The sequence below is a fragment of the Staurois parvus genome, unplaced genomic scaffold (assembly GCF_062004578.1).
Source record: "Staurois parvus isolate SC_StPar_1 unplaced genomic scaffold, SC_StPar_1.0 ptg000879l, whole genome shotgun sequence".
In the NCBI taxonomy this organism is placed as follows: Eukaryota; Metazoa; Chordata; class Amphibia; order Anura; family Ranidae; genus Staurois; species Staurois parvus.
In genome coordinates, this window is record NW_028318675.1 from 709,228 (window position 1) to 733,669 (window position 24,442).

General features: G+C 48.1%; 1 protein-coding gene and 1 long non-coding RNA gene across 2 annotated transcripts in view; one reads left to right on the top strand and one right to left on the bottom strand.

Moving 5' to 3' along the window:
- LOC149443013 (uncharacterized) overlaps positions 1-19,549 on the top strand; it is a 74,940-nt gene extending 55,391 nt beyond the window's left edge. The window contains 2 exon segments of the mRNA XM_089655955.1: positions 15,793-16,121; positions 16,123-19,549. Coding sequence (XP_089512081.1) covers positions 15,793-16,121; positions 16,123-17,376 — 1,583 coding nt within the window. The 3' untranslated portion in view covers positions 17,377-19,549.
- LOC149443011 (uncharacterized) overlaps positions 1-24,442 on the bottom strand; it is a 473,108-nt gene that overhangs the window by 278,312 nt on the left and 170,354 nt on the right. The window lies entirely within an intron of this gene.

Here is a 24,442-nt window from a genome sequence, read left to right on the forward strand (position 1 = left end):
TGGGGGGGAGCCCCCCTGCCCCAAAGCACTCCCCATGTTGAGGGCATGTGACCTGGTATGGTTCAGGAGGGGGTCGCTCGCTCATCCCCCCCCTTTCCTGACCTGCCGGTCTGCATGCTCGGGTAAGGGTCTGGTATGGATTTAAGGGGGAACCCCACGCTGTTTTTTTTTAAATTTTGGCGTGGAGTTCCCCCTTAATATCCATACCAGACCTGAAGGGCTTGGTAAGGATGGGAGGGAGGACCCCACGCATTTTTTTTTTTTTATCTGCAGACTTTTTTTTTTATATTCAACTGTCAAAATAAATATTAAATAGACATTCGAAAAAAGTAAAATCATTACAGTAATAATTAAAAAGGATAAGAAACAAAAATAGAATCACTAGAACTAAGGAAATCTAATTAGAATACAGAAAGATATGCCGAGTGCTGTTTGTTAAACACAGGAGATGCGACCGAGTGCCGGCTGTCAGAGGACTCCACACACAGGAGACGTGACCGAGTGCCGGCTGTCAGAGGACTCCACACACAGGAGACGTGACCGAGTGCCGGCTGTCAGAGGACTCCACACACAGGAGACGTGACCGAGTGCCGGCTGTCAGAGGACTCCACACACAGGAGACGTGACCGAGTGCCGGCTGTCAGAGGAATCCACACACAGGAGACGTGACCGAGTGCCGGCTGTCAGAGGACTCCACACACAGGAGATGCGACCGAGTGCCTGCTGTCAGAGGACTCCACACAAAGGAGACGTGACCGAGTGCCGGCTGTCAGAGGAATCCACACACAGGAGACGCCACTGAGTGCCGGCTGTCAGAGGACTCCACACACAGGAGACGTGACCGAGTGCCGGCTGTCAGAGGACTCCACACACAGGAGACGTGACCGAGTGCCGGCTGTCAGAGGACTCCACACACAGGAGACGTGACCGAGTGCTGTCTGTCAGAGGACTCCACACACAGGAGACGTGACCGAGTGCCGGCTGTCAGAGGACTCCACACACAGGAGACACAATCTTTGCCATCTGTCAGAGGACTCCACACACAGGAGACGTGACCGAGTGCCGGCTGTCAGAGGACTCCACACACAGGAGACGTGACCGAGTGCCGGCTGTCAGAGGACTCCACACACAGGAGACGTGACCGAGTGCTGTCTGTCAGAGGACTCCACACACAGGAGACGTGACCGAGTGCCGGCTGTCAGAGGACTCCACACACAGGAGACACAATCTTTGCCATCTGTCAGAGGACTCCACACACAGGAGACGTGACCGAGTGCCGGCTGTCAGAGGGATCCACACACAGGAGACGTGACCGAGTGCCGGCTGTCAGAGAAATCCACACATAGGAGACGTGACCGAGTGCCGGCTGTCAGAGGACTCCACACACAGGAGACGTGACCGAGTGCCGGCTGTCAGAGGACTCCACACACAGGAGACACAATCTTTGCAATCTGTCAGAGGACTCCACACACAGGAGACGTGACCGAGTGCCGGCTGTCAGAGGGATCCACACACAGGAGACGTGACCGAGTGCCGGCTGTCAGAGGACTCCACACACAGGAGACACAATCTTTGCCATCTGTCAGAGGACTCCACACACAGGAGACGTGACCGAGTGCCGGCTGTCAGAGGACTCCACACACAGGAGACGTGACCGAGTGCCGGCTGTCAGAGGAATCCACACACAGGAGACGTGACCGAGTGCCGGCTGTCAGAGGACTCCACACACAGGAGACGTGATCTTTGCCATCTGTCAGAGGACTCCACACACAGGAGACGCGACTGAGTGCCGGCTGTCAGAGGACTCCACACACAGGAGACGTGACCGAGTGCCGGCTGTCAGAGGACTCCACACACAGGAGACGTGACCGAGTGCCATCTGTCAGAGGACTCCACACACAGGAGATGCGACCGAGTGTCGGCTGTCAGAGGACTTCACACACAGGAGACGTGACCGAGTGCCGGCTGTCAGAGGACTCCACACACAGGAGACGTGACCGAGTGCCGGCTGTCAGAGGAATCCACACACAGGAGACGCCACCGAGTGCCGGCTGTCAGAAGACTCCACACACAGGAGACGTGACCGAGTGTCAGCTGTCAGAGGACTCCACACACAGGAGACATGATCTTTGCCATCTGTCAGAGGACTCCACACACAGGAGACGTGACCGAGTGCCGGCTGTCAGAGGACTCCACACACAGGAGACGTGATCTTCGCCATCTGTCAGAGGACTCCACACACAGGAGACGTGATCTTCGCCATCTGTCAGAGGAATCCACACACAGGAGACGTGATCTTCGCCATCTGTCAGAGGACTCCACACACAGGAGACGCGATCTTCGCCATCTGTCAGAGGACTCCACACACAGGAGATGTGATCTTCGCCATCTGTCAGAGGACTCCACACACAGGAGACGTGATCTTCGCCATCTGTCAGAGGACTCCACACAGAGATTTACTATTGAACAGCGTCTAAAAAGAAAGCGCCCGCGGAAGACGTCTAACATGTGTTCTGCACATGCTCATTCCTATTAGCCAGAGCCGCTGGAAAAGCGTCCAGTTTTTTAATGTGACGAGCAGCCTTAAAAAAGAGTACTATTTACACATTGTAAAAATTTTTTTAAATGTCAGATATTGTTAAAAGTGAAGTCCTGATATTTGGCAAAGCAAATGTCAATGGAAACATGTCTCTGCAGTGATTTTTCATGGTGTTAGATGTGCCTCTTAGCACGTCTGCTTTTTGGGTCTGATTCCTGGACTGTGTCTCGTTAGTAAATTCGATTTGGCGTCTACTTCTTAGATGCTTTCTTTAGTAAATGTCTTTGCCGTCTAAAAGTAGACGCTCGCGGTTAAAAAGTAGACGCTAGCCCACAGAAATGCGCCCACACGCAATAGTAAATTTGGGCCCAAGTGTTCCCCCTTGACCAACATCATTTTTAATCCAAGTCTCCCAGATGGTCTGGCCATTGGTCGAGTCCCTCCTTGGGCTGAGGCTTATCTATTCCAATTGTGACATTTGGTCAATCCCGTAATTCACAACCTTAAATCCTTCCCTGACATTCAAAAAGCTGCTCGCATTCCACCCCATCAGTATTTTGTTTATCTACAGATACAACACATTTTTGCCTCCAAAGCCTCTTCTCTGACTCTTGAACAACCTACCCCTTTAGATCATATCTGCATCCAAGGCCCACACCACCGGGACATCATTTCCGCTACGTATACATTGCTTGTAGATGTCGCCCTTTTTCTATTGGTTCTCCCCTTTATATGTGTAAATGGTCCCGTTTCCTTCAATGTGATATTGGGTTGGATCAATGGAGTAGGATTTGGGAGGCCTCTTCTAAATCTTCTATGTGTGTAATGTGTACAGAAAATCCTTCTAAGACCCCCATGTTTTGGTATCGGACCCCTGAGGTTCTCCATGATAGTAACCTGAATGTTTCTTCTGTTTGCTGGTGTTGTGGGACGGAAACTGACACTCTTTTCCACATTTTTTGGGATTGCCGGTCCATTGCGCCCTTTTGGGGGAGGTCCTTACCCCATTGTGGTTACTTTTCCTGGCTCCTGTCCCTTTTGAGCCCATTTACTTTCTGTTGGGTCTACCTTTTCGGGTCTCTCTAAATGTGCAAGGAAACTTTCCACCTACATGAGGGCAGCCAGGAGAACCATTCCCATGCATTGGCTGTCTTCTATGTCCCCCATGTTACCGGCACTGATGAAGGTCAGAGCAGAAATGAGAAAGTTGGAGTACCTACCTGCTTTACACCCTGCTACTGTCCCTGCGCTGGAGGCAGTTCAGGACCCACGGGACACCTATGACACCGATCTGTCTGCTCCGATCGTTTGTGATTGATGGCCATGTCACTGTTTTGTATTGACATTGTATGTTCTTATGTACCTCTCATCGATGAGCTGCTTTATCAGCCTTCTCTCCCTCTCTGCTTTTATTTTACATTTACCTTTGTGACTGCTTGTTGTAATGTGTGACATAGAGAGGGAAATGGGAGCTAATAGGCTGCAGGAGATCTGCTGAGACATAGAAAGGGAAATGGGTGCTAATAGGCTGCAGGAGATCCGCTGAGACATAGAGATGGAAGTGGGCGCTAATAGGCTGCAGGAGATCCGCTGAAAAATAGAGAGGGAAATGGGTGCTAATAGGCTGTAGGAGATCCGCTGAGACATAGAGAGGGAAATGGGAACTAATAGGCTGCAGGAAATCTGCTGAGACATAGAGAGGGAAATGGGTGCTAATAGGCTGCAGAGGATCCGCTGAGACGTAGAGAGGGAAATGGGTGCCAATAGGCTGCAGGAGATCCGCTGAGACGTAGAGAGGGAAATGGGTGCTAATAGGCTGCAGGAGATCCGCTGAGACGTAGAGAGGGAAATGGATGCCAATAGGCTGCAGGAGATCCGCTGAGACGTAGAGAGGGAAATGGGAGCCAATAGGCTGCAGGAGATCCGCTGAGACGTAGAGAGGGAAATGGGTGATAATAGGCTGCAGGAGATCCGCTGAGACGTAGAGAGGGAAATGGGTGCTAATAGGCTGCAGGAGATCCGCTGAGACGTATAGAGGGAAATGGGAGCTAATAGGCTGCAGGAGATCCGCTGAGACATAGAGAGGGAAATGAGTGCTAATAGGCTGAAGGAGATCCGCTGAGACATAGAGAGGGAAATGGGAGCTAATAGGCTGCAGGAGATCTGCTGAGACATAGAAAGGGAAATGGGAGCTAATAGGCTGCAGGAGATCTGCTGAGACATAGAGAGGGAAATGGGCACTAATAGGCTGCAGGAGATCTGCTGAGACAATGAAATGTGTATGAAATGGATGGATGTGCAGACACTCCCAGAAGATGATGTCATTATGAGTGGATTGATATATATTTTTGCATTGTCCCCCCCAGAAGGATCAGGTTTGGCGGGATCGCTCTCATTAGCTATACATTTGTATTTTGTGTTCTGTGTTTGTAAGACTTTTCTATATGTAATAAGAGATGTTTGTTGAACAGTTGGTTACATAAGAGTTACATTTATTTCTTCTTCCTTTATTCAGTAATGTTTCATCTCCCGTAGTATCCCTGTAAGGTACATATTATACAGGAAGGGGGATTATGGGATGGATCTCGGGGCTGCAGTTCCTCTGAACTCCACAAGGTGGGGATCTCACCTATACTCACACAGGAAGTCTCTATGGAATACAGACAGGAAGTGATGTCAGGGACAGACAGGAAGTGATGTCAGGCACAGACAGGAAGTGATGTCAGGGACAGACAGGAAGTTCCAGATGAGAGGTGAGGCGGGAAGAAGTATAGAGGAGACATTGGTGGAAGTAGCAGCAGAGGAGGTAATAAGATGTTATTTCCTATTTACAACAAATGTATATAAATCTGAGGCTCTTTTAGGAATGTTGGGGGTTTAGAAAAATGAAAGGGGCTTTATAGCAACTTAAATGTGTAATATGTGTAACATTGTTCTGTTTATCTACTCCTCCCCTCCCCCGCCTGTCTCCAGCACCGCACCCGGGGACTAGCAGGGAGGGGAGAGACCTTGCAGTGTAATGAGAACCGATTGGCTGCTCCTCAGGAAAGGGGAGTGTCCGGCTTATTTTTCTCCCTTTCACTCCCAGAGACGTTTTTGCACTTTTTGCACATTTAAAAAATCATTTTATCCTGAAGATGACACAAAACCCCCCAAATATCGATTTTCTGAAAGTAAAGACTTTAGAGAATAAAATAGCGGCAGTTCCAATATTTTATGTCACAAAATATTATCACAAAGTCTAGGAAATGCCAAATTTCATTAAAAAATACACTTAAGCTGATTTCAGGGCACAAAAAAGCAATAAATGACCCATTTATGTGTAAAAATATAAAAGCCGAGGTTGCAGCGAGTAAATAGATATCCAACATGTCAAACCTTAAGTTGTGTGTGCTGAAATGGTGACAACCTTTAGTCCCGGTATTATCTATAGGGGACACATTTATAGCCCCTTCTAGGTCATCAGTATAGAGTACGGAGGAGGTCTGCTCCTAGAATTATCCTCTCATTCTGGTGTGACCGGCGATATGTAACGTGTATCACAATCAATGTTATCACGTGTAGGCGCTCCAGCGTGTGCTCTTACGTTTGGGTGTGCATATATGTGGGGGTGGGGGGGGCTTTAAAATTTTTTAAGGGGATGAGTTATGTACTTGGGTGTAACTTTAATTCTTTACATTTAAAAAAACATTTTTACTTGAGGGGACAAAGTCCTCTATGTGATGACTTTTGATGACAGGTTCTCTTTATTGATACATCCAGGGTCTAAAAGACCCCCAATGTTCCCCTGTACTCCATTGGATGTAATGTAGAGCACATCGCACCGCATTACATTCTTTGCCGGCCTCGATGGTCGGGAAATCTGTCATAACGTCACTTCTGGGTCAGGACAAGAAGGGAGTGAACATGTCCGCTCTCCTCCATCCCCTCTACCCTCCGACACCCGCTGACCCGGGCCCACAGATGGGCAAGCAGAGCCGGGGAAGCATAGTAGGTACAGGAGAGGTTCACACACACGGGGTGGCAGAGGCTGGCACCTGAAAGGAGAGCCCTGCGGCTTGCCCTCAGCAGGGATAAAGATTAAAAGAAAATACTTTACCTGGAACTACATGTCCCGGGCGTCGGGTGATGTAAAGTGACCATCCCTGCATGATGAGCCGACATTGACCTCACAGCACTGCCTCAGAGCAAACTAGTCATAGGAAGGATCAGATTTATCATTCCTTGTCTGCAGATCTAATACTCATCAAAACCAGTTCAGAGAAAGGGGCCCCGGACCTCAAAATTGTAGTAAACACTAAACAGTCCAAACAAAATGTCTTCCCATGGGGGGAGTAATTCTTCACTGTCCATCAACCCTCCTATTCCCCCCTCACATCCACATCCTATTATTGTGTGACCAATACCATCCAAATCATTCTTACTTTCATTTCCCAAAGTTATCCGTCTACAAGGAGACCTGTATAGATCACATGATGGCACCAATAAGGATGGAGGAGGACCGGAGTCACATGACTGAGAAGATACTAAACCTCACCCTGGAGATCATCTACCTGCTGACCGGAGAGGTGAGGAGGATTCTGGGAGGTCACATGACGTCACTCTCATCTCTATTAAAAAAACACAGACCTGACCGGAGAGGTGAGGAGGATTCTGAGAGGTCACATGACTTCACTCATCTCTATTAATAAACACAGACCTGACCGGAGAGGCGAGGAGGATTCTGGGAGGTCACATGACATCACTCTTGTCTATTCTGGTCAATAGACCATTTTATTTTTGCACACATTTAGATGATGTCAGGTGGTTGATATTGTTTTATTTGTCTCCTGATCTGTAGGATTATGTTGTAAAGAAGAAGTCTAGTGGGGAGCCAATCTCAGGAGGATGGAGCAGAACCCGGAGCCTCACCATGGTGCCTCCATCTCATTCTCTGATACCTGAGAGGGAGAAAGAGCAGAAGATTCTGGAACTGACCACCATGATGGTCCATGAGCTGACAGGAGAGGTGAGCGGTGCCGGGAATTCTGGGACATTCTCCAGTAACAGACAAGGGATGTGTCTGGATGGTGACTGTATCATTGTGTGTGTCAGGTTCCTATAAGGTGTCAGGGTGTCACTGTCTATTTCTCCATGGAGGAGTGGGAGTATTTAGAAGGACACAAGGACCTCTACAAGGACGTCATGATGGACAATCAGCAGACTTTGGGTTTTGTGAAGATTGTAAGGAAGGAATTTCCCCGGAATGAGACGATATTGAAGCTCACCCTGGAGATCCTCAGCCTGCTGACTGGAGAGGTGAGTGTAATGAAGGGGTTAAATCTGACTCGGCTGTACACTGGGAGGTATTCAGAGTCACTTGAAGTCTTCTGATGTTCTGTAATCAATAACGACATCCACACAAGTACTATGAATACATAAAGTGTCCGGACTCTATGAGATTTGGTTATAGCACAAGATGGCGGCATTTGTTATAGAAGAGAACAATCTCAGCTTTAGTCCAATCACAGAGACCCATGATTACCAGCATGCCACGCCCACTGACCACTAAATCCATGGGTGACATTTCCTGGTGGGTCAGTGAGCCTTACTAGTAAACCATTAGTGACTCTATTATATGACTTCTAGAAGGAGCTATAAATCTGACCCCATTGTCATCATATCATTGGATGGAGATGTCTGTCCTTTGCTGAGTCGGCACATTGTGGCCAATCCCTGGAGAATAAATCTAGAGCTGACCATAGAAGTGAGGGATTATGGGAGAGTGAGATTTATATTTGTATCACACAGAACTGTACAGGAGTCATGAAGAAATCTACCGACAATGACACCAGAAGGAGATCTCATCGTATGACCACAAGATCCTCGAGAATCCAGAATCCCATCACCATCCCCCCACCTCCACCCCTGATCCCTACAAGACAGAAGACACAGAAGATTCTAGAAGTCACCAGAGAGATCACTGAGCTGCTGACAGGAGAGGTGAGTGGTGCCGGGAATTCTGGGACATTCTCCAGTAACAGACAAGGGATGTGTCTGGATGGTGACTGTATCATTGTGTGTGTCAGGTTCCTATAAGGTGTCAGGGTGTCACTGTCTATTTCTCCATGGAGGAGTGGGAGTATTTAGAAGGACACAAGGATCTCTACAAGGACGTCATGATGGACAATCAGCCGCCCCTCACATCACCGGGTAAGAGGAGACTTTATTGTAAAGGAGAGAGCAGTACGGAGGATCCACCTAGATCCCCCATCATCTGATAAACACATAGAAACAATGGATTCAGTCAGTGTGTGTGTTTCCTACAGATGGATCCAGTCATGGCAACCCACCAGAGAGATGTCCCCGTCCTCTGTATTCCCGGGATTCCACACAGGAAGGTCACACCATCCCTCACCATCATCAGGTAGATGATGACAATTATTGGTAGTTGTGATTTATACACAGCATGTTTGTTACAATGAATGTTTTATTATATCTTTCAGAGTGGAATCCTCGGGGATGATAATATTGATGTTAAAGAAGAGTATAAAGAGGAGGATGAGGAGTATGGAGTGATGGAGGAGTTTTCAGAAGGACACAAGGATATGATGGAGCCACCTAATACCAGGAACCCACCAGAGAGATGTCCCCGTCCTCTGTATTCCCGGGATTCCACACAGGAAGGTCACACCATCCCTCACTATTACAAGGTTGGTGGATGGAGAATCTAGAACATGGACTTGTAGAGACTATGGGCTCCAATCACAAAGCGGGATCTTCCCGTATCCCAGTATGTAGTAAGATGCTGCATTCTGTTTTTTAGTAGTGAAGCCTGCGGGTAATTTACCACTGGTGTCCATAGCAACACTTGTAAATAGCTTGTTGTTAAGGAGAGGGCAGCCGCCAGTGTCCCCAACAACCAGTAAACAAGGAGCGGACGGTCGCCAAGTTCCCCGCTGACAGCTGTGACAGGTCTGGTATGGGTTTTGAGGGGAACCCCGATGCCAAAATAATAAAAATAAAGGCGTGGTTTCCCCTCCAAAATCAATACCAGACCCTTAGTGAGTGCCCACCTTCCTCCTGAACCATACCAGGCCACATATCCTCAACATTGGGTGGGTGCTTCAGGGCAGGGGCACTCTGCCCTCCCAAAAGCACCTTGTCCCCATGTCGATGGGGATAAGGGTCCTTCCCCACAACCCTGGGCAGTGGTTGTGGGGGGCTTATTGGAATCTAAAAGTCACCTTTAACAAGGAGGCCCCCAGATCCCGGCCCCCCACAATGTGAATGAGTTTAGAGTACATAGTACCCCTATTCATTCACCAAACAGTGTAGTGTAAAAAAAAACACTGGAATAAATTTTTGACAAAACAAAAATAAAGAGCAATATCCCCCTGATGTAGATCCATCGATGATCCAATCACGATACTCGCTGTCATCGCTGAAAAAACAAAGCTCCCCTCCTGACATCTGACAGCTTTGTCGCCTCCCACTTCTAAATAAACTAAGGAATGCTACTACCCTGTGACATCACTGGGTGGCCTTGCCCTCTTGTTACGTCACCAATACAACATGCCCCGGTCAGTGACGTCACGAATACAACATGCCCCGGTCAGTGACGTTACCAATACAACATGCCCCGGTCAGTGACATCACCAATACAACATGCCTCAGTCAGTGACGTCACCGAGTGACACCGTCTCTTAGTATATTTAGTGGCAGGAGGCAGCAGAGCTGTCAGACAGAGGGGAGTCTTCATTGGGAGCGGAGCTTTTCTTTCCGTGACAGCGAGCATCGTGATTGATGATGGATCTACACCGGGGGGGACATTTTGCTTTATTTTTCTTTTTTAACTAGTAGCCGACCGCAGATAGCCGAATGACGGCTTCACTGCGGCCGGCGAGTTCTGGGTGGACGTCATATGACGTCCCCCCAGAACGCGCTCTCCTGCGCGCCCCAGGGGGCGCGCACCCGGCGATCTCCGTGATCGCTGTGTCCTACGGACACAGCTGATCACGTGATGTGGTAAAAGGCCGATCCCAGCGGCCTTTTACCACGTGATCAGCGGTGTCCAATGACACGCTGATCACAGGGAAATGCAAGTGCCGGTTCTCGGCTGCACTTTCCTCACGCTGTCAGATCGTGAGGAAAGTACTGCCGAGAACCGGCAGTTGTCAGAGCGGGGATCGGCACCGATCATCAGGACACTGATGATCAGTGCCCTGATGATCGGTGCCCTGCAGTGCCACCCGTAAGTTCGGCCCACCTGTGCCCAGCAGTGCGCCCACTAGCTCCGCCCACCTGTGCCCAGCAGATCACCCACCTGTGCCCAGCAGTGCACCCACCTGTGCCCAGCAGTGCGCCCACTAGCTCCGCCCACCTGTGCCCAGCAGATCACCCACCTGTGCCCAGCAGTGCACCCACCTGTGCCCAGCAGTGCACCCACCTGTGCCACTCTGCAGTGTCACACACCTGTGCCCAGAAGTGCCACCTACCTGTGCCCAGAAGTGCCACCCACCAGTGCCACCCACCTGTGCCCACCCACCAGTGCCACCCACCAGTGCCGCCCAGCAGTGCCACCAGTCAGTGCCCAGGGGTTGTGCCAGTCAGTGCCCAGCAGTGATGCCAGTCAGTGCCGTCTATCAGTACCCATCATCAGTGTCACCTATCAGTGCCGCCTATCAGTGCCGCCTCATCAATGCACATCAGTGAAGGAGAAAAAATACCTGTTTGAAAAATTTTATAATAAAAATTTTTTGCACTTTTTTTATTTATAGCGCAAAAAGTAAAGCGCCCAGTGGCAATTAAATACCACCAAAAGAAAGCTCTATTTGTGAGAAAAAAATGATCAAAATTTCATATGGGTACAATGTTGCATGACCGCGCAATTGTCAATCAAAGTGCGGCAGCGCTGAAAGCTGAAAATTGGCCTGGTAAATAAGGGGGTATAAGTGCCTGGTAGGCAAGTGGTTAATAAAGGACTTGTCAAAAACTGCCTGCTGTCTATATAACAGAATACTTTTTTGGGGCGAATAATTAGGGGTACCATGTACCCCATACTCATTCACATGGGGTGAGGGATCTGAGGGCCCCCTTGTTACTTTTTGTAAGTCTCCTGCCTGCAAACCCCCACAGCCACTAGGCTGGGTTGTAGAGAACAGTCCCTTGTCTCCATCAACATGGACAAGGTGCTCTGGGGGAGCAAAGCTCCCCCCCCCGCCCCAGAGCATCCACTCCATGTTATGGGCACGTGGCCTGGTATGTTTCTGGAGGGGGGGGTCACTTGCTTGTCCCCCCTTTTCTGATTTGCTGTGCTGCATGCTCAGATAGGGGTCTGGTATGTATTTCTTTCATTTTGGCAAGGGGCCCCCTTTCAAAATCCATACTAGACCCCCCAAGGAGGGAATCCTACGCCATTTTCTTAATATTTCCTTGCTGGTAATTCTTTTTTTTTAGATTTATCGGTTGGTTTGGATGCGGCAGCCGCTCGCTCCCTAACAACCATGTTGTTTACTGGTTGTTAAGGATGCCAGCGGCCGCCCACTCTTTACCAAGCAGTACACATTTCCTGAATGCCGCATGTCTCCACCACTAATTAATGACCGCATGCATTTCATTCTTTATTTCCTTCTGTGAATGTAACGCCTGTTCATGCGGTATTTACTGAGCGTGTTCAGTGTTTGTGGTCAATACCGCAACACGGGATAGGAAATGGACAGTTTCAGGATGGCATGCGGTATTTAGGGGAAATGTACCCACATATCACATGTGATCTGCTTCTGTGAAGGGAGACAATGTGTGGATTTTGTGTGTGATGTCACAATCATAAATCTTACATTTTACAGATGATATTCTCTCTCATTTCCTTGATTTAGAGTGGAGATCCAATCGATATAGAATTTGAGGTGAAAGCAGAAGAAGAAGAGGCGTATGTGAGGGATGATCAGCAGTCTATGGAGGAGGATGGAATAACGGGGACATTTATAGAGGAGGACACTCCTACAGAGATCAGCACAGGTGGGTCATGAACACTAAATCCATTCCTCCACCCATACTGCTCACTGATTGGTCCAGAGTAGGGCGGGGACTGGGTGATATCAGCCTGTAATCCCCTGGTCACTTTCCTGAGCTGTGTTCCCCGTCCTGTATTCCTGGATTTCTCTCGGATAATCTTCCTTCTCTGTGCTGCAGACACAATTTATGTCTCTAGACTGGATTTATGGAGGTTCTGGGGTTCAGCTGGCAGCAAAATGTTGATTTTTACTCTAAGCATTGCATAATGTAGGCACCCAGGACATGTGACTGGGGTCTCCTGCCTTGTGCCTGACTCCTCCAGGGGACCTTCTCTGTTATCTGCTGGCTGTGCCGGGTGGAGGGATATGTCTGTAGTGTCTCAGACCCAAGTCACTGAGTGCAGTCTCAGGAGATGGGAGGCAAGCAACCCTTTAAGGACCTTAAATTACTGAATACCAATATTATGAGTCCTGACCATTACATTATATAATTTATATTGTACATTACATACTCCTGACCCCTGCACTATATTCTCTATGTTGTACATTACATACTCCTGACCCCTGCACTATATACTCTATGTTGTACATTACATACTCCTGACCCCTGCACTATATACTCCTATGTTGTACATTACATACTCCTGACCCCTGCACTATATACTCTATGTTGTACATTACATACTCCTGACCCCTGCACTATATACTCTGTGTTGTACATTACATACTCCTGACCCCTGCACTATATACTCTGTGTTGTACATTACATAGTCCTGACCCCTGCACTATATACTCCATGTTGTACATTACATACTCCTGACCCCTGCACTATATACTCTATGTTGTACATTATATACTCCTGACCCCTGCACTATATACTCTATGTTGTACATTACATACTCCTGACCCCTGCACTATATACTCCATGTTGTACATTACATACTCCTGACCCCTGCACTATATACTCTATGTTGTACATTACATACTCCTGACCCCTGCACTATATACTCTATGTTGTACATTACATACTCCTGACCCCTGCACTATATACTTTATGTTGTACATTACATCCTCCTGACCCCTGCACTATATACTCTATGTTGTACATTACATACTCCTGACCCCTGCACTATATACTCTATGTTGTACATTACATCCTCCTGACCCCTGCACTATATACTCTATGTTGTACATTACATACTCCTGACCCCTGCACTATATACTTTATGTTGTACATTACATACTCCTGACCCCTGCACTATATACTCTATGTTGTACATTACATACTCCTGACCCCTGCACTATATACTTTATGTTGTACATTACATACTCCTGACCCCTGCACTATATACTGTATGTTGTACATTACATACTCCTGACCCCTGCACTATATACTCTATGTTGTACATTACATTCTCCTGACCCCTGCACTATATACTCGATGTTGTACATTACATACTCCTGACCCCTGCACTATATACTCTATGTTGTACATTACATACTCCTGACCCCTGCACTATATACTCTATGTTGTACATTACATACTCCTGACCCCTGCACTATACTCCATGTTGTACATTACATACTCCTGACCCCTGCACTATATACTCTATGTTGTACATTACATACTCCTGACCCCTGCACTATATACTCTATGTTGTACATTACATACTCCTGACCCCTGCACTATATACTCCATGTTGTACATTACATACTCCTGACCCCTGCACTATATACTCTATATTGTACATTACATACTCCTGACCCCTGCACTATATACTCTATATTGTACATTACATACTCCTGACCCCTGCACTATATACTCTATGTTGTACATTACATACTCCTGACCCCTGCACTATATACTCTATGTTGTACATTACATCCTCCTGACCCCTGCACTATATACTCTATGTTGTACATTACATACTCCTGACCCCTGCACTATATACTTTATGTTGTACATTACATACTCCTGACCCCTGCACTATATACTCTATGTTGTACATTACATACTCCTGACCCCTGCACTATATACTTTATGTTGTACATTACATACTCCTGACCCCTGCACTATATACTGTATGTTGTACATTACATACTCCTGACCCCTGCACTATATACTCTATGTTGTACATTACATTCTCCTGACCCCTGCACTATATACTCGATGTTGTACATTACATACTCCTGACCCCTGCACTATATACTCTATGTTGTACATTACATACTCCTGACCCCTGCACTATATACTCTATGTTGTACATTACATACTCCTGACCCCTGCACTATACTCCATGTTGTACATTACATACTCCTGACCCCTGCACTATATACTCTATGTTGTACATTACATACTCCTGACCCCTGCACTATATACTCTATGTTGTACATTACATACTCCTGACCCCTGCACTATATACTCCATGTTGTACATTACATACTCCTGACCCCTGCACTATATACTCTATATTGTACATTACATACTCCTGACCCCTGCACTATATACTCTATATTGTACATTACATACTCCTGACCCCTGCACTATATACTCTATGTTGTACATTACATACTCCTGACCCCTGCACTATATACTCTATGTTGTACATTCCATACTCCTGACTTCTGCTCTCCCCCCTCCCCCCACTGCTATATATACACATAATATGGATTCTCTTTTGTTCCCCCCATTTCCTCCCAGCTGGACATTTTATATCGGATGATGTGATTGGAGCACAGACTTTTACATGGTGATAATAATGTGATAACATCCTCCAACTTTGGACCCTTAAACAGAAAGTGATAATGAGGGAGGAGTCAATACCCCAATGATGGTGGTCTTCAGGATCAGTCCAGTCTTCATCTTGGTTGTTCTCCCCCCATCCTCACTCTCTGACCTCTGGTGGGGCTCAGCCCCGCTGTTCTTCATGACTAAATCATGGAGTAAATAGGGAAGTGCAGTACTTCTTGTGTTGGGAAGATGGTGATGAGTGATAGAGGGGGTGGGGACCCTCGTCCTATAATCCCCTCATCACTGTCCCTCCTATAAAAGACAGTTCTGGTTGTTTCCTCACTCTCTGACTAAGGTCCATGAATAAAGAAATGACCTGGTAGGAGATCAGAGGAGCCATTTCCTAGTTCCCTTGAGGGTGGAATTGTAAGCTCCTCAGAGACCAAGCTGCCTGATGTGGGCGGAGTCCTGGTTTGGGGGAACCAATCAGCTCCTGTCTAGTAATCCTCTTTTTCTTTGTATTTTAGTCCATGGCCTGGAGATGATGAAAACCTCCGAGGATTGTCTCACTTTGTCTCCAGACTGGAAAGTAGAAGATGAGGACATCACACAGTATAGTCCAGGAGAAAACCCGGCTCCCTCCAATGTCCATCCGGCACCACCCAGTGTAGATGGACCATCGGATTCCTTGTATCCTGAGGAACCTCAGACTGTGCGGGACCGGGCCGGCCTTCCAACAGGGAAGAGGTTCTCCTGTACTGAGTGCGGGAAAGGTTTCCATTATAAATCACATCTTAATGTGCATGAAAGATCTCACACGGGAGAGAAGCCATATTTCTGTTCTGAGTGCGGGAAATGTTTTTTTAGATAAGTCCAGTCTGTCCAAACATCAAACATCTCACACGGGGGAGAAGCCGTATTCCTGTCCTGAGTGTGGGAAATGTTTTTCAAGGAAGTTCAGTCTTCACATACATCAGAGATCTCACACGGGGGAGAAGCCGTATTCCTGTACTGAGTGTGGGAAATGTTATTCAAGTAAGCCCAGTCTTAACACACATCAGAGATCTCACACAGGTGAGAAGCCACATTCCTGTCCTGAGTGTGGGAAATGTTTTTCAGACAAGTCCAGTCTTCATAAACATCGGAGATCTCACACGGGGGAGAAGCCACATTCCTGTCCTGAGTGTGGGAAATGTTTTTCAGACAAGTCCAGTCTTCATAAACATCGGAGATCTCACACGGGGGAGAAGCCGTATTCCTGTCCTGAGTGTGGGAAATGTTTTTCAGACAAGTCCAGTCTTCATAAACATCAGAGATCTCACACGGGGGAGAAGCCGTATTCCTGTCCTGAGTGTGGGAAATGTTTTACACAGAAGTCCTATCTTTACAATCATCAGAGATTTCACATGGGGGAGAAGCCGTATTCATGTTTTGAGTGTGGGAAATGTTTTTCAAGGAAGTGCAATCTTTACATGCATCAGAAATCTCACGCAGGGGAGAAGCCAAATTCCTGTCCTGAGTGCGGGAAATGTTTTTCAGATACAGCCAAACTTCATTTACATCAGCGATCACACACGGGGGAGAAGCCATTTTTCTGTCCTGAGTGCGGGAAATGTTTTTCAAAAAAGTACAATCTTCATATACATCAGAGAACTCACACGGGGGAGAAGCCGTATTCCTGTCCTGAGTGCCGGAAATGTTTTTCAGATACGTCCAGTCTTCATAGACACAAGAGATCACACATGAGGGAGAAGCCGTATTCCTGTCCTGAGTGCGGGAAATGTTTTTCACAGAAGACTGATCTTCACAGACATCAGAGATTTCACACAGGGGAGAAGCTGTATTCCTGTCCAGAGTGCGAGAAATGTTTTTTATGCAAGGTCTTGCTTCACACACATCAGAGATCTCACACTGGGGAGAAGCCGTATTCCTGTTCTGAATGCGGGAAATGTTTTTCACAGACGTCCAATCTTTACAGACATCAGAGATCTCACACAGGAGAGAAGCCGTATTCCTGTCCTGAATGCGGGAAATGTTTTTCACAGAAGTCCAATCTTTACCAACATCAGAGATCTCACATGCGGGAGAAGCCACTTTCCTGTCCTGAGTGAGGGAAATGTTCCTCACTGAAGTCCTGTCTTCCTGTACATCATGGATTCCACACAACCCTGGAGGTGTATTAGTGTAGGAAATGTCTTCTAGATGAATGTTGATGGACATCCCAGCTCTCATGTGGGGAAGAAGCACACCCTGATATACACCTCAGATATACTCCATGGCTGATCTTCACCATGGAAGAAACAGTTCATAAGGAGATGAGAGGCCCCCAAAGACATGGATGAAGTGTGGGACCGGGTTGGTCATTGATGGCAGGAGAAGAATAACAATGGAGTGCTGGCCTAGAGCACTGGGCTGACTTTTCATTGGGGTGCAGCCTACAGTGAAGGAAATGTGTATTTGCTCCCCTCTGATGTTGAATGTTCGCCCCTCACACAGAAATGATCGGTCTAACAATGGAATGTTCGGTGTAACACTGAGAGACAGAATACAACAACAAATTCAGCAGAAATGCGTCTAGCAAATGATGACTGATCTGCATGTTCATGAGGGAAAGAAGGATTTGATCCCCTATCATTCAGCAGGATTTCTGGCTCCCAGGTGTCTTTCATACAGGTAACAAGCTGAGATTAGAAGCAGTCTCTTAAAGGGAGTGCTGCTAATCTCATTGTGTTACCTGTATAAAAGACACCTGTCCACAGGAGCAATCAAACCATCAGATTCCAAACTCTCCACCATGGCAAAGACCAAAGAGCTGTCCAGGGATGTCAGGGACAAGATGGTAGACCTACACAAGGCTGGACTGGGCTACCAAACTATGGCCAAGCAGCCTGGTGAGAAGGTGACAACAGTTGGTGCAATCATTCACAAATGGAAGAAACACAAAACAAGTGTCAGTCTCCCTAGGTCTGGTGCACCATGCAAGATCTCACCTCATGGAGTGTCAATGATCATGAGAACAGTGAGGAATCATCCCAGAACTACACGTGAGGATCTTGTCAATGATCTCCAGGCAGCTGGGACCACAGTCACCAAGAAAACAATTGGTAACACACTACGCCGACAAGGACTGAAATCCTGCAGTGCCCGCAAGGTCCCTCTGCTCAAGAAAGCCCATGTCCAGGCCAGTCTGAAGTCTGCCACTGAACATCTGAATGATGCAGAGGAGGACTGGTGGGAAGTGTTGTGGTCAGAGGAGACCAAAATCCAGCTCTTTGGCATCAACTCAACTCGCCGTGTTTGGAGGAGGAGGAATGCTGCCTATGACCCCAAGAACACCATCCCAACTGTGAAACATGGTGGTGAAAACATTCTGCTTTGGGGGTGTTTTTCTGCTAAGGGGACAGAACAACTGCACCGCATCAAAGGGACGATGGATGGGGCAATGTACCATCAAATCTTGGGTGAGAACCTTCTTCCCTCAGCCAAGGCATTGAAAATGTGTCGTGGATGGGTGTTCCAGCATGACAATGACCCAAAACACACGGCCAAGGTAACAAAGGAGCGGCTCAAGAAGAAGCACATTAAGGTCCTGGAGTGGCCTAGCCAGTCTCCACACCTTCATCCGATTGAAAATCTGTGGAGGGAGCTGGAATTTTGAGTTGCCAAATGTCAGCCACCAAACCTTAATGACTTGGAGAGGATCTGCCAAGAGGAGTGGGCCAAAATCCCTCCTGAGATGTGTGCGAACCTGGGGGCCAACTCCCGGAAACATATGACCTGATTGCCAACAAGGGATTGGCCACCAAGTACTAAGTGTTTTGTGAAGGGGATCAAATCCTTCTTTCCCTCATGAACAGGCAGATCAGTCATCATTTGTTAGACGCATTTCTGCTGAATTTGTTGTTGTATTCTGTCTCTCAGTGTTACACCGAACATTCCATTGTTAGACCGATCATTTCTGTGTGAGGGGCGAACATTCCATTGTTAGACCGATCATTTCTGTGTGAGGGGCGAACATTCAACATTAGCCTGGGAGCAAATACACATTTCCTTCACTGTATATGCTAGAGATGGTCTGCATATAAATGGAAGGGGGTCTGCTGTGCTGGGGGAGGGGTTTATGGGAAGGCTGGAGGAGTATATAAACTAGGATGGAGGGGGGAGGGAGAATTCAGTTTTAACGGGGTAGACAGATCAGACAGGTCAGTACTTGTTGGTGTTACAACCAGTGGAATTGGTACCATTTGTATGAAAATAAAAAATGCTCAAAATCCGTGTGAACAAGGTGTCAGTGAGTGAAGTGTCGGTGAATGTACAAAGGTGTAAGTGAATGGACAAGGTGTCGGTGAATGGACAAGGTGTCGGTGAATGAACAAGGCGTCGGTGAATGAACAAGGCGTCAGTGAATGAAGGAGGTGTCAGTGAATGGAGGAGGTGTCGGTGAATGTACAAGGTGTAAGTGAATGGACAAGGTGTCAGTGAATGAACAAGGTGTCGGTGAATGAACAAGGTGTCAGAGAATGAAAGTGTTTGTTCCCCAATGCCAGAAGTGTGCCCAGCACAATAGGTGAGTTGGAAGGTTTGGTGCATGAAGAGAACTAGGATTGAATTGGTATTGCTGAATCTTGGCTTCATTCCTCACATGACTGGGCCATTCATATTCCTGGCTAGGTTCTCTTTCGGAGAGACGGGGGAAATAGGAAAGGGGGTGGAGTCTGTCTCTATGTGAGAAGTGATCTCAGAGCGAGTGTGAAAGAGGACCTAGTTGATGGAGAGTGTGATGAGGCTGAAGGATTACGGGTGGAACTGCACATGGGGGGCGGTACTACAAAGGTCATCATTGGAGTTTGTTATAGGCCTCCCAGTGTTAATGAGGAGGTGGAGACTCAGCTCCTCCCACAGATGGAAAGGGCTGGGACAGTGATAATAATGGGGGGTGGTAACAACCCGGAAAGTGACTGGAGTAATGGTACTGCGGGTGTAAACACAAAACAACCCCTCCTGCCCTCTATGGCCCAGAACAAGGGTGGATAGATGGACCCGGAACTTGAAGAAATTCCCCACTAAGGCATCAAAGGTTGTGCGGCTCTAAACAAGGCTGGGGAAGCCCCACCAATACTGAAAAGCGAAACAAAAAGCACACCAACCTTGTGCATTACCTCAGTAAAATGTGATTTTATTGGATGTGAAAATATCCTCACAAACAGAGAAGTATAACAAGCGTGTAAAGTCCTTGATGAGACTTGACCAATCAGAGACCAGCGCGAGTCTAAACACGAGGGAAGGTTCTCAGAGTCAGGCTGACGCGTTTCGAGTCCCTTCTTCATCAGAGCTGACTTGGCAATGACAATCCTCTTCTATATATACCCTGGGACAGAGGTTGGACCCTCCCACTTGGGTTGGGCAGTCCCGGGAAAGGAGGCGGGACAAAGGTGACATCACAACATGCTCACACAAGTAACAATACATTACACATCAAGATGTATAGTAAGAGACATTAGAAACATTCACCGGCATTAAAGCTGTAAGAAACGCAGGGCAGTGTAATATATACATGAGGAGGTCATATAGTCTGTGTATATATATATATCCCCATATAATAAATAATGACATATTGGGAATGCTGCATTGGGGTTCATGGGGATAATATTGTTGGATCAGCACAATGTATAAAAAGTAAAAATGAATGAACTGAATACATAATTCCTTTGGATAAAGCCTGCTGGTTCCTCAATTGTTGGCTTCTTTCCATGGAGATAGATGTGAACACAAAGTAGGTATACACATATATTTCAATGGCAGCCAGAATGTCCTTGCTTTGTGTGGGCTGTCAGTGGGGTCATTGGGCAGATCTTTGTCTTTAGATGTATGGAGTATTCATGAGTAGTGTTACTATACTGGCAGCAGAGGGAGATCAAGTGCTGCCATTGCCAAATATAGCTTCTGGAGGTGAATTGGAATGCACGCCAAAAGGTGCGTGGCTGTGGGGGCGCATGTGCAATGAGGCGATGGCACGCTGGAGTAGTCATGGAGATGGGCCTCCGACGGGCTATCGCACATGCGCAGTGAGGCGGCGGCAGGCTGGAGTAGTCATGGAGATGGGCCTCCGACGGGCTATCGCACATGCGCAGTGAGCCGATGGCAGGCTGGAGTAGTCATGGCGATGGGCCTCCGACGGGCTATCGCACATGCGCAGTGAGGCGACGGCATGCTGGAGTAGTCATGGAGATGGGCCTCCGACGGGCTATCGCACATCCGCAGTGAGGCGACAGCATGCTGGAGTAGTCATGGAGATGGGCCTCCGATGGGCTATCGCACATGCACGCCAAAGTCAGCTTATCATTTACCTAGTGGAGTGCACTCCGGACATCCCGGAAGGACGGCTGTGAGATGTTTTCCAGCCGTGACTGTAAAGTTGGACCTCTACCTACAACTCTTGGGACAATTAGCCTGCATGTGACCCCGCTGTCCCCATCTACAGCATCAAGTCTGGGGTGCTCTTCCTTTATGTGTCCACCTGTTTTCCAAACCAAGAGGTCCTCCCCTAAATCTTGGGGTGTTGGTGGGATTGACCTGAGCCTTTACATAGTTAATAGGGTAGATCCGTGATGAATTTGCATCTTGCATCACGCCTGTCCCAGACTTGTGTTCTACTCCTAGCGCTCTGGGTCACACTCCTTAGAAACAGACTATTAAATTCTCACAGGTCATTCCCTTGGAGAATGTCAAAAGAAAGTCCTGCCATTACCCCAACAGAAGAAATTCCCTGTAGAATTCACCTCACAGGGATCAATGATGGTCAGGAAAGCACCTGTATCACAGAAACCAACGACTTTTTGTACATCTATGCAGAGCTCCTGTAACTGCTGCTGCCTTATCTTGGGGTAAGTGGCTGGACTCCATAAACTAGAAGGGCACCAGTTGTTGTTGGAAGCATCAATTCACTTTAAGATGGTGAAAGGCTCTTTCCTTCTGGCACCAGAAATACACTGGGATCAGGGCAGGTGTTTTGATTCTGGGGAGGGTGAAGTTCCTTGGGCATCTAGCCTGGAGATGCCTGGGTTATCCACATCTGTAGCATGGGTGGTCCAAGGGTGACCAGAGGGCTGGGGTTGGAGTGGAATTTCTTCAGAAGCTTGGTACATATCCACATAGTGCACCAGCTTGGGAGAGGTGGACCTGAGAGTCTTTTTCTAACAGGGCAGCTGGCCTGGCAGTGACCGGTTTGTCCGCAGCCAGAGTCTCTCTGTAGAGATAATGTTAGTGGATCAAATTATCCTCCCAGCACTTCAAGTGTGTCCCTAAGCCAACCACTTCCATACCCCAAAGTGATGTCCTGCTGGAAAGAGCATTAATAACCATGTGGCCCTCAGATGAAAAGCCATCCCATGGATACTTTTGTAGTTTTGCTGCTGAACTGGGACATGTACCTTGCAGAGGCATGTTGAGGCCTCTTGCTGGTACATGTTTGGAAGGGGCAGGGGTTGTAGCGGAGGGAAGAAATATATATTTTTTTGTGTGTTGTTTGTTGAAGCACAGACAGCATTGTGTCCTGTAGCTGGATAAAGCCAGATGGGCCAGCAGCAGGTTTGGATGCTTAAGGCTTGGCTGAACTCAAAGGACAATATAATAACCCTATGCTGGCAGAAAGGGTCAGACGTTTCTGAGTTTACTTCTGTGATGGACACACAGGACTGAGGGCTGCATGTCTTCCTAGAAAGAGGTTACCTGGTGCACAGAATTGCTGAGACAGATAGCTTCCTGGACACTGGGACTCTGCTCTACTCTCTGATCTTCTGGCAGCGTCTGTCTGTGTGGCCCAGATGCTGGGGCAGGACACACAGCCTTCTGAGGACCCATGATGTGCATATGAAGAACCTCTGCCCACCAGACCTCCTGTTCCCTGCCAAGCTGCCTGGACTTCTGTTGACTGGTGAGTCCCTGAACCTATGTTGTGTCTATTGCTGCTCATCCCTCATAGTGCCTGGACTCTGGACTAAGTGGCTGCTGGATCCGATTGCTGCAGTTTGCCAGTCTATACCCTTGATGTGCCATACCATGCTGCCCTGGTCTCTGCCCTGTGCTTGAATCACCCCACTTTTCTGTCCAGTTCCCTATACTGTGCTGACTTAGCCCCTTGTCTGTCCAGATCCCTGTCCTGTGCTGGACTCAACCACATGTCTGCCCAGATCCCAGCCCTGTGCTGGACTAAACCACTTGTCTGCCCAGATCCCTGCCCTGTGCTGGACTAAACCACTTGTCTGCCCAGATCCCTGCCCTGTGCTGGACTCAACAACTTGCCTGCCCAGATCCCTGCCCTGTGCTGGACTCAACCACATGTCTGCCCAGATCCCTGCCCTGTGCTGGACTCAACCACTTGTCTGCCCAGATCCCTGCCCTGTGCTGGACTAAACCACTTGTCTGTCCAGATCCATGCCCTGTGCTGGACTCAACCACTTGTCTGCCCAGATCCCTGCCCTGTGCTGGACTCAACCACATGTCTGTCCAGATCCCTGCCCTGTGCTGGACTCAACCACTTGTCTGCCCAGATCCCTGCCCTGTGCTGGACTCAACCACATGTCTGCCCAGATCCCTGCCCTGTGCTGGACTCAACCACTTGTCTGCCCAGATCCCTGCCCTGTGCTGGACTCAACCACTTGTCTGCCCAGATCCCTGCCCTGTGCTGGACTAAACCACTTGTCTGCCCAGATCCCTGCCCTGTGCTGGACTCAACCACATGTCTGCCCAGATCCCTGCCCTGTGCTGGACTCAACCACTTGTCAGCCCAGATCCCTGCCCTGTGCTGGACTCACCCACTTGTCTGCCCAGATCCCTGCCCTGTGCTGGACTCAACCACATGTCTGCCCAGATCCCTGCCCTGTGCTGGACTCAACCACTTGTCTGCCCAGATCCCTGCCATGTGCTGGACTCAACCACTTGTCTGCCCAGATCCCTGCCCTGTGCTGGACTCAACCACATGTCTGCCCAGATCCCTGCCCTGTGCTGGACTCAACCACTTGTCTGCCCAGATCCCTGCCCTGTGCTGGACTCAACCACTTGTCTGCCCGGATCCCTGCTGTATCAGCTGGATTTGACCCTTGCTACATCCTACCCTGGTCCGCCTAGATCTCTGCCTAGTGTGCTGGACTTAACCACTGCTACGCTGTATTCACCCTG